This window comes from Camelus ferus, chromosome 9 (assembly GCF_009834535.1).
Source record: "Camelus ferus isolate YT-003-E chromosome 9, BCGSAC_Cfer_1.0, whole genome shotgun sequence".
Classification (NCBI taxonomy): domain Eukaryota; kingdom Metazoa; phylum Chordata; class Mammalia; order Artiodactyla; family Camelidae; genus Camelus; species Camelus ferus.
Window position 1 is genome coordinate 33,261,965 of NC_045704.1, and position 16,144 is coordinate 33,278,108.

The window sequence follows — 16,144 nt, forward strand, 5'->3', positions numbered from 1 at the left end:
CCATTTTGCTTAAGTAAAAACTATAGTAACCATCTAACCAGTGTAGCAGGAGTGTTTTCTGGCACATATTATATAATGCAGTGTAATCCTGTATGAGTTATGAGGTAGTATATTCTTTGTAATAGCTTTACTCTATTTGCTGTCCTATAGCTATGTTGAGAATGCATATTTAGACTGTGATTAGCTATTTATGCCCTTTTTTTCCCCTCTATTTAATTTGTGCTTTGTGAATAATGTTCCATTCTGTAGTTGAAGTGACAGTTTTAGTTTCTGGGTTTATAGCAACTTGAGCTTAATCTTCCTAATATTCCATTTCATCCTATCTTTAAAGTAGGGTTAGTCCCATCCTCCCCCCACCCACAATTTATTAGAATTATTTTGAAGTATATTAAATTCCTAATTTTTTGCAATTTTGTATAATTTAATATCATCTTTAGATTTGAGGAACTTAATATGGAATTCTTAGATCAATTAAAGATATATAGTATAGGTTGTTTTATATGCCTATAAACCTTGTTGAAACTTACTAATAACTAATGTTGGCATACTACATTAAAAACAGCAATTCTTAAATGCAAAGAGTCATAAAAGACAAGATTAGAAGGAATTTTAAGGCTTATCCAGACAGTCACTTATATACTACTGGACTCCTCTTTACAGTATCTCTATGGAGATCTTGGTTAACCTGTTTAAGATTTGAATATGTAACTTTAGTAATAAGGAACTCATTATCGTAGTCTTCAGAGAGCTCTATTTCAGATTCCTTTCTTATATTGAGCCAAAATAATTTCCCCCATAGTTTTCTGGTGCCTATCATTCTAGATCCACCATTTGAGGTCCTACAGTTAGCATGAGTAATAGCATGGAAAATGAATAATAGGACATGTTTAGGAAGATAACAAGTAGATTGGCATGATTAGATTGTAGAGGATGTGGAGAGATGGTGGGGTGGAAAAAGAGAAAAAATTTGAAGGGCATATGTCCCCCATTAAGGAACTGTGGGTTTCCATTGCAAGTGATAGTCAAATCTCTTTGTTTTACAAAACTTACTCTTGGTCACGTTGTACATAGATTAAAGTGGGGAAATACTTCAGGCAGAAAGGTCGGTTTTACAGTGCCATTAGCCAAATAAAGCACCTAGGAGAAAGAGTTTAGAAGAAAGGTCTGTTTTGAACCTATTGAGTTTATACTTCTGAAGAATTCCAGGAGGCAGTGGGAAAGATGGTACTAGACATAAAAAAAAAATTGAGGAGGGGGGAGGAGAATTAGGTTTGTTTGTTTATTTATTTTTAGAGAAAGTACTGGGAATTGAACCCAGGACCCATGCACTTTAGCACTTGAGCTATACCCTCCCTCCCAGACATAAAAATTTAGAAGTTGTCAGTATATAAATGATAGAGGATGATCTTACCCAGGGAAAATATCTAGAATGAGGTGAGGACTGAGGAGAGAAACTCTGAGAAGCATGATTTCAAGTAACTTCACCAATCTGGTTGCTGTCCTCTAAAGTCCCACTTTGTCTGTATTCGTCTTTAAATTATACAATCAGGCTTGAATATCGTACCCAGATTTGTTGTGACCAGCATGAGTGAACATGACATTTTGTTTAATCAGCATCTGGTTGATAGACATCTAGGCTATATTAAATCTTCTGCTGGAGCAAGTAATAAATACCTGTATATGTGGCATTCACTTATACATGAACATATTTATAGAATAAATTAGTAGAAGGGAATTTTCTCGAAGGGTATGTGCATTTGAAATATTTATAGATATGGCAAATGTCTTTCCTTAGAGATTTTACCATTTAGACTTCATAGCATTTGTATATGAGAGTGTTTTTTTCAACAGCTTTACTAACATGTGTTATTAAATTTTGGAATCACTGTCAGTCTGATGGGTGAAAGTTAATACATCATTGTGGTTCTAACTGACATTCTTATTTTGAATAAGAATATGAACTGACTGTTGGTATCCTTTGCCCATTTTTCTATTAGACTATTAGTATTTTATAGGAAGTCTTGATGTGTTAAAAAAAATGAGCACTTCATCAATTAATGAGTTGCAGATATTTTTCCATTTGCTGTTTTTCTCTTGTAATCTAATTTATGAATCTTTTAATAAAGTTATTTGTGTAATCTAATTAATGAATCCTTAATGACATCTAGATTTTGTTTCATAAATAGAAACCAAGGTTCCCTTGTCCATGTTTTCTTCTAGTAGTTTTGTGGTTTTTTATTTCTTACATATCTTTGTTTGAGAACAAGATATGGACCTGTTTTTATCAGGTGGTCATCCAATTGTCCTGTTTATTTTATAGTTCACTTTCCCCCCAATTTGAGATAGTAAATTATTTCCTTTTGTATCTGTATGGCTTCTCATGTGTTGATACCACAGTGTTTTGATAAGTGGAATTTTATAATGCTTTAATATTTAGTAGGATTAGTTCTTCCTGATTGTGCTTCTTTTCCATATCTTTTCCTGGCTTTGCTTTTGTTCTGTTTAGAAACACTGTGTCTACCTCTGAAAAAAACTGCTGGAATTTTTACTGAGACCATATTAATTTCAGACATTAGTATACAGAGAGTTCATATGTTTAGAGTATTGAGTTTTCTATCTAAGAGAAATTTATTAAATAATTTGAATTAGTTATCAACATTTAAAAATCAGGGAATTTCCCAAAGAAGCCTGGGTAGATTTCCAGCTCCTCTTAAAAACTTAGGAACAATAGTTAACTGAAGCTGACTGGTGGCTGCCCCTTTGTACTTTTTAGCTAGCCATAGTTCTCTCCCGGCCAGCTTCACTCATTAATGTCACCTGCCTGGCCTCTATAGAATTTGCAGCCTGAATGTTCTTGAGAGCTGGTCATCTGCACTGAAGACAGGACCTCATAGTTAAAAATTATTAGATTTGATCCATTGCTTCATTCTCTTAAGATTCTTTTATATCTTGGTTCTGTTAACTATTGTATGTAATTCTGCCTCCAGCTTATAATCACCTTGTTAAGCAAAGTTTCTCTACCTTCCTTTAAGCTGAACCAGACCAGCTGAGGATAGAAATTCTGCGCTACACTATTGGAAAATTAATTAGTACTATCTGAGTGTGGTTATTCACCTAGTTACGAGAATATTGTCACATAATTTTACTAGTATTAAGCTAGTAAACCTTGTCAAATTCTGTATTGTCTACCAGTCATGTACTTAGAAGCCCTGTGGGAAACCTAAGGAAGTTAGTAATATGGGGCCTATAGTTGGAAGTTTATCCCTTTAACATTAAACGTTTTATTTTAACCACTTTAGGTAGAATTTTTCACATTTCAGTAAACTGGAATATTTTACCTGTAGTTTTGCAAAGCTTTTAAAGGAGATGTAAGTCTTCAGGAATTTGAAGATTTGTCACAATTAGGTTTATTTTAAATAATCTCAAAGTAAATGCCTATGAAGACAGGAGGAAATTTAACTTGATGTAAAGAAGAACTTTTTAACAGGTATTCAAGCATAGTGTGAATTCCTTAACAAGAGCTGTTACTAGAAGTCTACAGATAATTTTTTTTAAACAAAGAAATGGTGAACTGAAGTTTGCCAGCTTTTTACTTTGCCAAGTAAGAATATTCTTTTTTTTTTTCACTTTAAAGATGTAATTGGCTTTATTAAATGATTGATGAACTATGCAGCATCCCCTCTAGCAAGCAGGAGTTCCCAGGATATTTTTAAAAATAACTAATACACCCATCATTATCATTTTATTTTTTAAAAAATGTTTCTGGGTCCAACTCTTAAGTTTTTTGGTTACTGTCATTGGAAGAGTTGCTATTTACTATCTGAAAATAACTTCAAATGTTAATAACCACAGTAAAAATGTTAGTCAAGTGTTAAGCCAGAGAAAAAAATTTTAATCAGTGAAATAGCTCCCTATTGCCTATAGGATAAAGTCCAGATTTCTTAACATGGCTAATAAAAGGCCTGGATATCTGCCCTCTGCTTGCCTCCCGACATCTCTCTATTTGGCTAGTAGCGTGCTCTGGCCACATCATGCTCTTGAGTAGTTCCCCAAATGCCACGTCCTGCCTCACTTCAGGGCATTTTTTAGCGTTCCCTCTGTGCTCTTGCCAATTTTAGGTACAATGCAAGAGAGTGTGGGGATTGTAAAAGATTGTACTGTTCCCTGCCCTAATAAGGGTTACAGCTTACTGGTAGAGATAGTATTTTATCTTTACTTAGCACTTTATAATTTACCTTTGAAGCAGACAGGACTATAGTTAATAGTCTGTGTAGTTATTTTTGTTCTTCGGGGTTTTTTTATAGATGAAAACAAAAAAGTGTGTGATCTTCTCAAGGTCATATAGCTAGAAGGTGGTGGAGCCAGGACTCAGGTCTAGTTTTTGTTTGTTTTAAGTATCATGTTCTAATTCCTGTTAGTCATTCATTGATATAGCAAAAATGTATTCCTGCCTCCTATGCTAGGCAACATCTAAGGATACAAAGATTGTAAGAGTGTTTCTTTTTTCTAAGGGTGTAGAGTGTACTGGAGAAAAAGGTAATATATTATCACAATGCAATATTATTTATGGTATGCGCAGGTTACTAGACAGGGTTGAGTAGGGAGAGGCCTTCTATAGGAGGTAAATCCTAAGCTGAACTTTCTCCAGGTATAAATATGAAATAGCTATAAGTAGCTCATAAACAAAATAGTAATTAATGTAGCACAAATTTAATACTGTATAGAAATGCTGCAGTGATGACTGTAATAGAGGACTGAATAATTTGGTAGGGATCAATGTTATATTAAGTTAAACAGAGCTATTAATGTGTAGAACTCATTGGGAAGACCAGTTCATTTATTAGAAAAATACTGAGGGGCTTATCTGGAGAATATAGAAATATCTTGGAGGAAAAGCAACTATTAGACATTGAGGAAAATAAATTTGCCACTGAAGTAAGTTTATATATATAAATTCTACTATAGAACACATGTTTAGAGACCTTATTTTTACTCTTATGACCCAGTTCAAATGTTACCTCTTCTCTTGCCTTTCCTGATCTTTTCGAGGCATAATTAATTGCTGTTTAATCTGTGCTACCATAATATAGTGCTTTGTATATATCTCTGCTAAGATATATATGATACTATTTGTTTATGTGTTTTCTTTCCCTATAGATTATGAATTTTTTGAAGGCAGGGATTCTGACCTATTGATATTTGAATTGATTTTATAAGAGCATCATGTTTGGCATTGGATAAATGTAGAAATGCAGATAAATAAGTAATTTGATTTTGATTCTAAACACTGTCTTAACTTTAGGAGAATTCTGTCTTCCAAATATATTAATTTATGTACTTAATTGATAAAATCTCCTATTGCATTGTTCTAACTTGTATTTCCACCTTTATTTTCTACTTTTCTTCTTTTGTATACTCTCAATGGTCATACTGTTTCCTAAATATATGCTTCCTGCTGTTTTCTTTATTCCTGAATTCTTTGCCTGGCCTTGCCTTCCAATCCCTTTTATAAGACCTCTTCATATTCTAAGTGTTCCAAGAAGCTGTTCCCTAATAATTTGCCAGATATGCTCTCTTCTCTTTATAAATCACCTTGTAGATAAACTTGTGCCTCTCTTAGGGCATGTTTATCAAATTTTATTCAATATTTGATGTACTTTTCTTGTGCCATTACTCCCTACCCTCCCCCATTTAGAGTCTGAAATTCATGAGGTGGAAGCTTTTGTAGTTTCTACAGAGTTGCTTTGGATGTAATGGACCCTCCATAAATTTTTGCTTAATTAAATAGTAAGTTAAAATTGGACTGATGTAATGTTTTTATGAAGTTAGAAAATGATATCTATATATACTAGAATGAAATAAGATGATAGATCTTAAAGAGAAACTTAAATGATTATTGTGTCAGTTATAGAATAAACTGTTCAAATCAGAAAAGATAGGATTTTTTTTTTAAGATTTTATGGAAATTTTTTCATACTTCATCTTTAGTTTCTGTCTTTATAACTAAAGCTGACTACATGTATCTTGTCACATATGAAAAGTATATCTTAACATAGTATAGTGTTTATATTCATTTTCTTCATTAAATCTTCCTCCTCTTACGTACTTTGATCAAAGCACAAATATTGTATTGGTAATGGTCTATTTACTTGCTTGTATTCCCCTTGAGAGGTCAGTTCTTATTCATCATCCTAGTGCCTAGAAGTTGTTTTATTAGTAAATGTTTATTGGAAGAGTATATAGCAAAATTGTTTTCTTAATTAAAATTTCCATATCTCCCCATATTTTTCGTAAGCCTCATGTTACATAAGTGTAGAAAACACTTTGCTTTAACATAATCTACCATAATGTACAAAAATTCAATGACTATACCATTTCTTTCCTAAATGAAATATTACTGCTCTGATACATCATTAACTTATTTCCAGAACAGTGTTCTAAAAAACCTTAATTTCTTTTTTTAACATTTTTTATTGATTTATAATCATTTTACAATGTTGTCAAATTCCAGTGTAGAGCACAATTTTTCAGTTATACTTGAACATATATATATATTCATTGTCACATTTTTTCTCTGTGAGCTACCATAAGATCTTGTATATATTTCCCTGTGCTGTACAGTATAATCTTGATTATCTATTCTACAATTTTGAAATCCCAGTCAATCTCTTCCCACCCCCCACCCCCTTGGCAACCACAAGTTTGTATTCTATGTCTGTGAGTCTATTTCTGTTTAAAAAACCTTAATTTCTTAAGAATAAAACAAATGTACAAGCCTATAGTACACAGCATAAATTCAGAATGTTTTGTAAGTTCACTGTTATCAAAATAAGTTGGAATATGTGAACTGATGTCATGTGCTTCAGATAATTTACTTTCAACATTCAATTAGGCAGTTTTTGTAGTTCTGGGTTCCAAACACTTGAAGTAATACATTCTAAATATTTAAGAAATTACTTTAATCAATTCTGAGATGCATATTTTTTCTACTTTTAATATCTCTGAAGTTAGGATGTGTCTCAGTCACTGTCTGCCAGGTGGCTGTCATTGCCTATGTGTACAGAAACTTGGTCATAGCTACTTATATTGTCATCACTTCATTTGGGCTATGTACATCAATACTACACGTTTACTTATTTAAAATATCTCTAAAAAGATACACTATTATTCAGCATTAAACCAAAAAGTTATTGATTATGCAGAGACGCAAAGAGACAGAGTAGCAGAGCATAAATTTAATATTAGTGAAGCAAGTTTTTGTTGTTGAAGAAATGACGGTGATTCTATATTTACTTACTGAGCAACAGTCAGGTGTTTTATGGACCAAAAAGAGTACTTCATGGGAAAAGAAACTGTCAGATCCTTTGGAATAAGTCTTGGTCTAAAAATGCTTTTAAAAGTTATTTCATAGATTATAAAATAAAAATTCAAATTGGTATAGTATCATAGTTTGTTTCTTTGTGTTACATCAATTAATGTGCCTTATATTTGATAATATACTGCATTTGGTAATTTCTATTTCATTTCTCTTTTTTCCTCTTGGTAAATAATCATACATCCATTAAAAAACATAGGAAATTGCTTTCCTGATTAATGGGTTAAATATACATAGATGTTCTCTAGCCTAAAGTCTATAGCTGAACCTAAAATATGTTCAAGAGAAGTGATTGAACCTGCCTTTTTTGGGGGGTGGGGCTAATTCTATGTTCAGTTCAGAACACATAACATTATCTGCTCAGTCTCAAAATTATAAAATCTGGAAAAATAATTTCTTTTTTTCTCTACTTTCCTTATTCTAAAATTATATATTTGTCACAGCACTTGTATACCATTGTGATTAATAAGTCCATTTCTAGGTAAAATTAATATAGATTCTGGTAGTTTTTACTTCTCAGAATTTTTCAAAAGTTTTTCTCTGTTTAAACAGTGAGCAGACATTTTGTTCAGGAAATTTTTATTTCCTTATATGGATCTCCCAAAATAGAAGTACTGGAAAAGTTTCTTAGACCTTTGCTAATTTTTGAATAAACTAATTTGTAGAGGAGCAAGAATCTCCCTTTGTGGTTTCCCTATGCAAGACAGTGGGAGCAGAACCATAAATTACCGTTGTTAAAAATATTTGGAATAATACAAGCCTAGAACAAAATTGGGCAGCCATTTCATGTTAGCAAGTAACCTATTAGATCCTTTCTACATGTAAATTGTATATGTATATATGTGATGTGTGTGTATAAAACTTATCATTTTTTCTCTTGAGATTATCGTAAGACTATTTTATTGCTTAACTTAAGCTATTGCTTATTTTTGCTTTAGCTTAATTGTTGGTACACATTTATTTGTATAGTTTAGTAAATATAATAAACATGTATATTCTAAATAATTCAATGGTGGGAGGTACTTTAGAATAATGCATATAAGCATTTACCAGAAGGTGCTTGGTTTTGCTCCATGGGTATCTAAATTAGTTCACCGTCAGGAGGCTGATCTTCCTTGGTGGATGAGCAAGAGGGCCATGGTAGCAATATATTGCGACATCCCCAACATACCACATGTCCTTGTTGTCTGTCAGCTGACCAGATGGCTAACTTGTGTCTCATTTAGGGCAAGCTTATCATGACCCCACACAATTGCTCTTCTTTATGTAGTTCCATGTATACCTATGAAATAGTAGATATATCTGCTCAAAAGGTCTGGAGCAAAAGATCACAACATATTTGCTTACCTAAGCGGTTCTGATGTCAGTTATCTTTGCGAGACATAAGTTTGAAGTGTAATATGTATATATTTTATACATGTTAGAGTTGCTGGGGAGTGATGACCATTTCATAGTATAGGAGAGAGCCTGACATTCCATTCTCAGGTTTACTTTACATTCTGTCATTATATGTAAACTTCAAAATGAAGAAATATACATTGTTACTTTTAAATGCATATAGTCATATCCCATGTACCAGCATTTTTTCTTTGTAGGAAATATTAATGAGCTATTTGCAATGAATTATTCTTCCAAAACATACTGTACACAGATTTTATGTTTTTTAAATCGTAAAAACTTTGTAAAAATGTAATGAATATTCATGATTAAACTTTGTTTTTGTTCTTATTTTCCTAGGATTCTGACACTTCATGACATGTCATTGTCTACAGCAATAATGAACATTGACCTGTTTCAGATCAGTTGATGACCTTTGGAAATGATCCAGTAATATCTACTACAGAGAAGCTGAATATACTCCATTTGGAGTGAATAACCCAGATTGTTACTGAATTTTTCAAAATGACAGATCCAATGATGGACTTTTTTGATGAAGCCAATCTTTTTGGTGAGACCTTAGAAGGTTTGTCAGATGATGCATTTGTACAACCAGGACCTGTTTCACTAGTTGATGAATTGAACTTGGGTGCAGAATTTGAACCTTTGCATATAGACTCACTGAACCATGTACAAGGTACTCCAACACATCAGAAGCTGACTGATTATGAACAGTTAAATCAGTTTGATTCAATGAAGTTTCACCAAGTTAATCAGCCATTTGGTAGCCCAGCTGAACATGTGTTATCTCCACACTCTCAGTTTAATTGTTCTCCGATCCACCCCCAGAATCAGCCCAATGGTTTGTTTCCAGATGTAGCAGACGGCAGTCCAATGTGGGGCCATCAGACAGCTACTAGCATTTCAAATCAAAATGGATCTCCTTTTCACCAACAAGGACATTCTCACTCTATGCATCAAACTAAAAGCTTTGTGGCACACCATGACTTTGCCTTATTTCAGGCCAATGAACAACAAACACAGTGCACTTCACTCCGCTCGCAACAAAACAGAAATAATCTTAACCCAGGGCAAAATTCTCTTAGCCAGTCTAAAAATTTTATGGATGTTAACGTTTCTGGTCCACACAGAGTCAGTGTTAACCACCCCCCACAAATTAATAATGCATCTACTTCACAACAATCCCTTTCGATGCAGCAATTTTCTCAAACGTCAAATCCTTCAGTGCACTTTCTCAAGTGTAGCAGTCATCAAGAAGGAAATTTTAATGGACCTTCCCCAAATATGACTTCTTGTTCTGTCAGTAATTCACAACAGTTTTCTTCACATTATTCCTTTTCTAGTAATCATGTGTCACCAAATAATCTTCTTCAGTCCTCTGCAGTTCTTGCACCTAATCATACAAATCAAACTTTATCTGATTTTACTGGGAGTAATTCCTTTTCACCTCATAGGGGAATCAAGCAAGAATCTACTCAGCATATGCTGAATCCCAATACATCACTGAATTCAAATAATTTCCAGATGTTGCATTCATCACATCCTCAGGGTAATTACAGCAATTCAAAATTATCTCCTGTGCACATGAACTTCCCAGATCCTGTTGACTCAGGAACTCAAATGGGCCATTTCAATGATCATGTAGAAGCTAATGGCTTTTCATCTTTAGAAGAGAATTTACTTCATCAAGTGGAATCTCAAACTGAGCCATTCACAGGACTTGACCCAGAAGACCTCCTTCAGGAGGGTCTCCTTCCCCAATTTGATGAGTCAGCATTTGGGCAAGATAATTCAAGTCACGTTTTAGATCATGACCTTGATCGGCAGTTTACTTCACATCTTGTAACACGGCCTTCTGATATGACTCAAACTCAGTTGCATAGTCAAGCTCGGAGTTGGCATTCATCACTTTCTAATCATCAGCATTTACATGACAGAAATCGCCTGTGTTTACAGCGACAGGTATGTAGCTCTTATTTTGGTGGTTTGGCATAGGGTGGGCTTTTACTCATTTAGTTAATTTTGTATGAGACATATTTAAGATTTCTCAAACTCAGTAATTCTGTCAGGTGAATAAGCATATTTTGATATAGATTTCTATTTCTTCAACAGTCTTATATTTGAAAGTGATTCATTGATGTGCTCAAAGCAGTAGACTTCTGTTTTTAGAAAATTATAAGGTATTAAGATGTTTTGTAACTTCCAATTATAATTGCCTTTAACAGGAAGATTTATTATCAAAACCAAACGAAAACTAAATAACCATAATTAAGAGGAAAACAATAGATTGGGAACATTTTATTGCAAATATAAATGGACATAGAGTTAATATTTCTATAAAAAGCTCAGATGATAAGATCTCGGTTGATAACTAGACAAAACATATAAGCTGAAATTCACAAAACAGGAAATTGAGTTAATACACACAACACTCAGAATAACATGCAGCTTTAGTAATAGTTTGCAGTGGGTTTCGTTTTTACCTATTAGGAAAAAATTTTTTAATGTTAGTGCTTGTAAATTTATGGTGAAATTGGAACTTACATAGCTTTGTAATAGATACAAGTGTTTCGGAAAGCAATTTGGTGGCATGTTTGAGTATAAAAGTACTATATTACAATAACCCACATATAGCAAAAGTAATATACCTGAAGATATTTATCTTGCTATATCTATAAGGGAAAACTGGAAACAGCACAATTTATTGTCATATTCATATTATCCATATCCATATTAGATGGACTATTAATAGGCATTAAAAAGAGTTTGAAGACTATCAAATACATTAATGGGGAAAAGCGTAATTCAAAATTAAAATCACAATAAAGTGGTTAAGAGTATAAGCTCTGCACATGCCTAGGATGCATGAGGTCCTGGGTTCAATCCCCAGTACCTCTGTTAAAATAAACCAGTACACCTGATTACCTAATTTCTCCCCCAAAAAAAGTTAAAAAAAAAAAAAAAACCTAGGCTCTGGTATCAGACCACCTGGTTTAGAATCTTGGTTATGTTGCTTATTAGCTGCATGACTTTTATTTAGCTAGTTGGATAATTTCTATGCATCTCATTTGCTTCATCTTTAAATATGGAATAATATAGGGCTTTAATAAGGATTAAAAGAATTGTAACACGTAAAAGTGCTTAAACTGTGCCTAGCCTAGCATATAGTAAGCACTTAATAAATGTTTTTATAATTACACATTTTCATAGCAGTATGAAAGTATACATGTGAAAAATACTGAAAGGAAATAGATTGGTTTAGGGTAGTGCAATTATACTTTTTCTTTCCTTTTTTTTTTTTTTTAATAGTTTTTGTCATGTGGGTGTATTACTTTCAAAATTTTAAAATGTATTTAATGTAATATTTTATCATTTTTCTGAAACTTCGTTGTTAAAGATTTATAAAATGCTTGTTTACCTGTGTGAATTGGTGGGCAATGAAATACACGGTTCTTGAAATTAAATATTTAGGGACCATTTTTTAATTTCAAAGCCTTGAAGTGTTTGAAAAAGCTGAAATCTTCGTCTTTTCCTTTGGGTTGATCATGATATTTTCAGTACAATTCTTCACTTGTCTAGATAGATTTAAGATATCTAAAGGGGACTTGTAAGCCTTCCCTCTCCCTTTCTTTTTGTGACTTCAATAGAATATTATGATTTTGCTCCCTCTACTGGAAGAGGACCAAGCATCTGAGTTAGAATGACCCTGGGAAAAACATGTACTGATTGAACCTAGGATCATCTATCTACTTTTTATGTAGATTTCTGACTAGCTTGACTAATTACTTTGTCCAGCATATAATTGAAGTTATGAAATATGAAATTTATTAGCTTTGCATCTCTCTTTAGTTTTATTTTTCTAAGTCCTTGTCATCATTTTGATTTTTTTTTTTAATTTATGATTTTCTAAGCATGTTCTGCTGGCTTTAAAAAGAAGTAAAAACTTTTTATATAGATTTGGAATGAATGGAGGATAATTATAAATAACTAAAGTAGTTCCTAATGCTAATATTTAGATAGTACTATCTGAGAGAAATTCTTTTCAGACCCATCAGCAGCAGCCTTTCATAAGTCATCTTGTCTACACTGATACATTCATAAGGCTTTATTTAAATCTACTCACCTTTTTGTTTCAGAGTTTGTTTTGTTTTGCTGACTTTATTCTTTTTTGTTACATGTTCAAAAACTGATAAGGGGCAGTTGGTTTGGAATACTTGTTTGACTTATTGAAAGTCTATTCTCGAGTTTCCTATTATTTGTTAGTGTTAAGACTTAGGAGTTGGGAGTTTCTGATTGTGGGGGTGAAGAGGAGAGATGGACTGATAGAGAAGGTAGGAGATGATTATTATGATTATGATCAATATGAATTATCTATAGGTTTTATATGTATAGAATTATAGGTCAGATATACTAAAAATGTGAAATTTAAATTATTTAATATGTATAATTTATGACAGATTTTAGCAGAGCAAAGTAAGTTTTTTATCTATGTAATTTTTGACATGTTTTGAATAGTTACGGTTACCACATAGTCAAAATGTTATAGTAATGAGTTCTTACATTATTATGGTTTTCCCCACATTCTATGAAAAGAAATTTTTTTCTTAGGGTTTTTTTAAAAACTCTCTTTTAAATGCAGTAATTTCATTTCAGATTTAATTAGTATTGTTAAATATATGTATAGAAGTTAACAGATTAAAAAACAATAAAGTGGCATAATTGGTTCATCAAAATAAAAAAGAAAATACATATATTGTTATAGCCAGAACAAGATATTCGTTAATCTACTGTTTGAAAACTCGTGGATGGCACTCTATTAAAAATTCTAGAAAGCCCCACTGGGAATGCTGGATATGTAAAAAATATTTCTAAGCCTTGCTTTTTCTTACCACCCAACTGAGAGTGGGGTGTTTGTGGATATAATTTCAAATGTCTTATTAGAGTCTGTGTCAATCATTAAAAACAGTGAATATTGCTGAGAACATTTCTTATATAATTGTCTCTAGAATTTTATTATTTAAAAAAGAGAAAAGAAAAAAAGTGAGAAGCTACAGCAAACATTTCTAAATAGAAGCACTCAAAAAACATAATAGGGAAAATATTAGCTTATTTTCATTTCTAATTTTTAGAGCAAAGGAATTTTGAGAGAATAGTACCATAAACTTTTCATTGCTTTCTTACGACAAATGCTTACTGCTGTTTTATAACACAAAATCTTTCATTTTTGTCTTCTTATTTGTAAAGTGGAAATAATATATGCAGCACTGTGTGATCTATCAATGTTTGTAAACTAATTTTAATGTAAAAGGTCTATAGCAGTGAAAGATGTGGGGTAGCTAAAATAGCAATCAATACAGGAAACAGAATTTAAGAATGTATATAATTGTGTATAATTCCATGTTGGCTTTTCTATTCTTATGAATTTATTACTTTATTTACTCCCTTGAATTTTTATTTTTTTTTATTCCTGAAGGTAAGAAAACATTTATAAGCTTAAAAAAAAACTTAGAGAAAGACAGATTTGAACAGCCTATGTAAGACATATTTTTAAATATGGGATTTTTTTCTGAAAATTTTAAAACATAGTTATTATTTTAAAATTGGACAGTGTAGAAAACAGACACATAAAAAATAAGTTATTTGTAATACCACTACCAAAAAAAACCACTGTTGAAATTTTGTTTTATAAGTTTCCAAGGAAATTTAAAAAGACGTATATATATAAATTTCCAGTGAGGTCTGTTTTTTGTCTCTTCCTCTGTCCTCCACCTACATATTTTTGAGGCCAGGTGATGGGACAGCAGGTAGAGTCACACCTGGCTCTAGATCTGTGTGCTTAAAGGTAGACTGCTGTTCATTTTCAAGTCACTTCTAATGCTCTGTATTTTTTCACTTTTAAGAAACAAAGTTGGGATCACATAGTTTATGCTTTTTGACAAATTGCTTTTTTAACCTTCCAGTTAATATGTTGCAGACATTTTTCATGTCATTAAATATTTTTCTGAAAGTGATTTGGAATGGCTGAAAGTTTGCCATCCTAAGGTTGCTAAAATACCATATAAAAGTAATTATTGAGAGCTGGAAAAATCTGAATCAAGATAATTAAAATATCTTTATTTTTTGTTATGTATATTACCATAATAATTCAGCTTAGAGTAAATGAATGGTAATAAGCAAAAATTTGAATAATTAGCACTGTGATAGAGCACTATGTTTGTACCAAACGCTGTTCTAAATACTTAACATGGATTATTAACATGTTGATCCTTTACAGCTGATCCTTAACAACAATCCTTTTATTTGGATTCTGTTATTTCCTTCAGTTTACATGGGAGGAAGCTGAGATACAGAGAAATTATACCCCAAGTCACACAGCCAGTGGCTAAACTGAATTCAAATCGGATTTGACTCCATTATATATGGTCTTAACTACTTTCATTTTACTTCAAAGTATGTTAATACACTGTAATAAATAACAATAACATACCAAATGATTTCTCCCTACTCACCCTATCTCCTACCCCTTCAAAAATCTACCTTACTGATGAGGCAAAAACTTGCTTAAGAATCTCTTAAGTGGAGAAGACCACTCATCTCATGTTTTCTAGCTGTATTGGCAGATAGTTTATTTATTATCAGAGGGAAAAACAACCCCAAAACAAAGAAAGAAAAAAAAAGTAAACTGAAATAGCTATTGCTTCCAAAAGTGTTTTGACATTTTTCTAATAAGATTGTGTTTAAGATGATAACAAATGCCCTAAAAGTAAACCTGATAATTATCTTCAAATATTTGAAGGACTTTAGAGGTCAGAATTTTACATCTACTAAGTGGAAGTCACAGAAAAACAGATTAGTGTAAGGAAGTTTAAATAAAGCTCTTTCGTTGAAAGCAGGGAAAAGCTCAGATGTGTCACAGAAGGAGTTCCTATAGTGGGTGGGAAATGGATATATTTGGTAGGTTCTTTTCAACTCTTTCATTTTCTGGTTGTAATTTTGGGTTACATTCATGTTGTCTAATTTAGCTCCTGAGTGGCAATTACAAATAATGAAGAAAGGTAAAGAAATATAACATGTTCTCTGCTATCCAGCAATGTCAGGGAATTATTTATTATAGATGAGTAAATTTTCCAGACAGTTGAAATGTATTCTATTAAGCATCAAAAGCTTTAAATTATATGGCTCCCCACCCCACTGAGGGTGATGGTGATGGTGATGGTGGTAGAATGCTCAGTTAGGAAAAAATGAAAAGAAATCTTTGATTTTTATAGGGAGGTCTTGTATGTTCAAATTTGTAATGGTTATTGTTACACCTCCAGGAGTTACCCTCACTTAAGAATTTATTGGAACTCATTAGGTATTTGAAAGTTATCT

General features: G+C 32.4%; 1 protein-coding gene across 14 annotated transcripts in view; it reads left to right on the forward strand.

The window, feature by feature from the left end:
- The window catches only part of CHD9 (chromodomain helicase DNA binding protein 9), a 208,659-nt gene that overhangs the window by 65,344 nt on the left and 127,171 nt on the right, over positions 1-16,144 (forward strand). For 12 of the 14 annotated variants that reach the window (XM_006185980.2, XM_014560314.2, XM_032486309.1 and 9 more), the window contains exon 2: positions 9,113-10,735. In XM_006185980.2, the coding sequence (XP_006186042.1) occupies positions 9,278-10,735 (1,458 nt within the window). In that variant the 5' untranslated portion in view covers positions 9,113-9,277. Of the gene's footprint in view, positions 1-9,112; positions 10,736-16,144 lie in introns of those variants that run through there. The other 2 variants (XM_032486319.1, XM_032486320.1) reach the window with 1 other exon arrangement.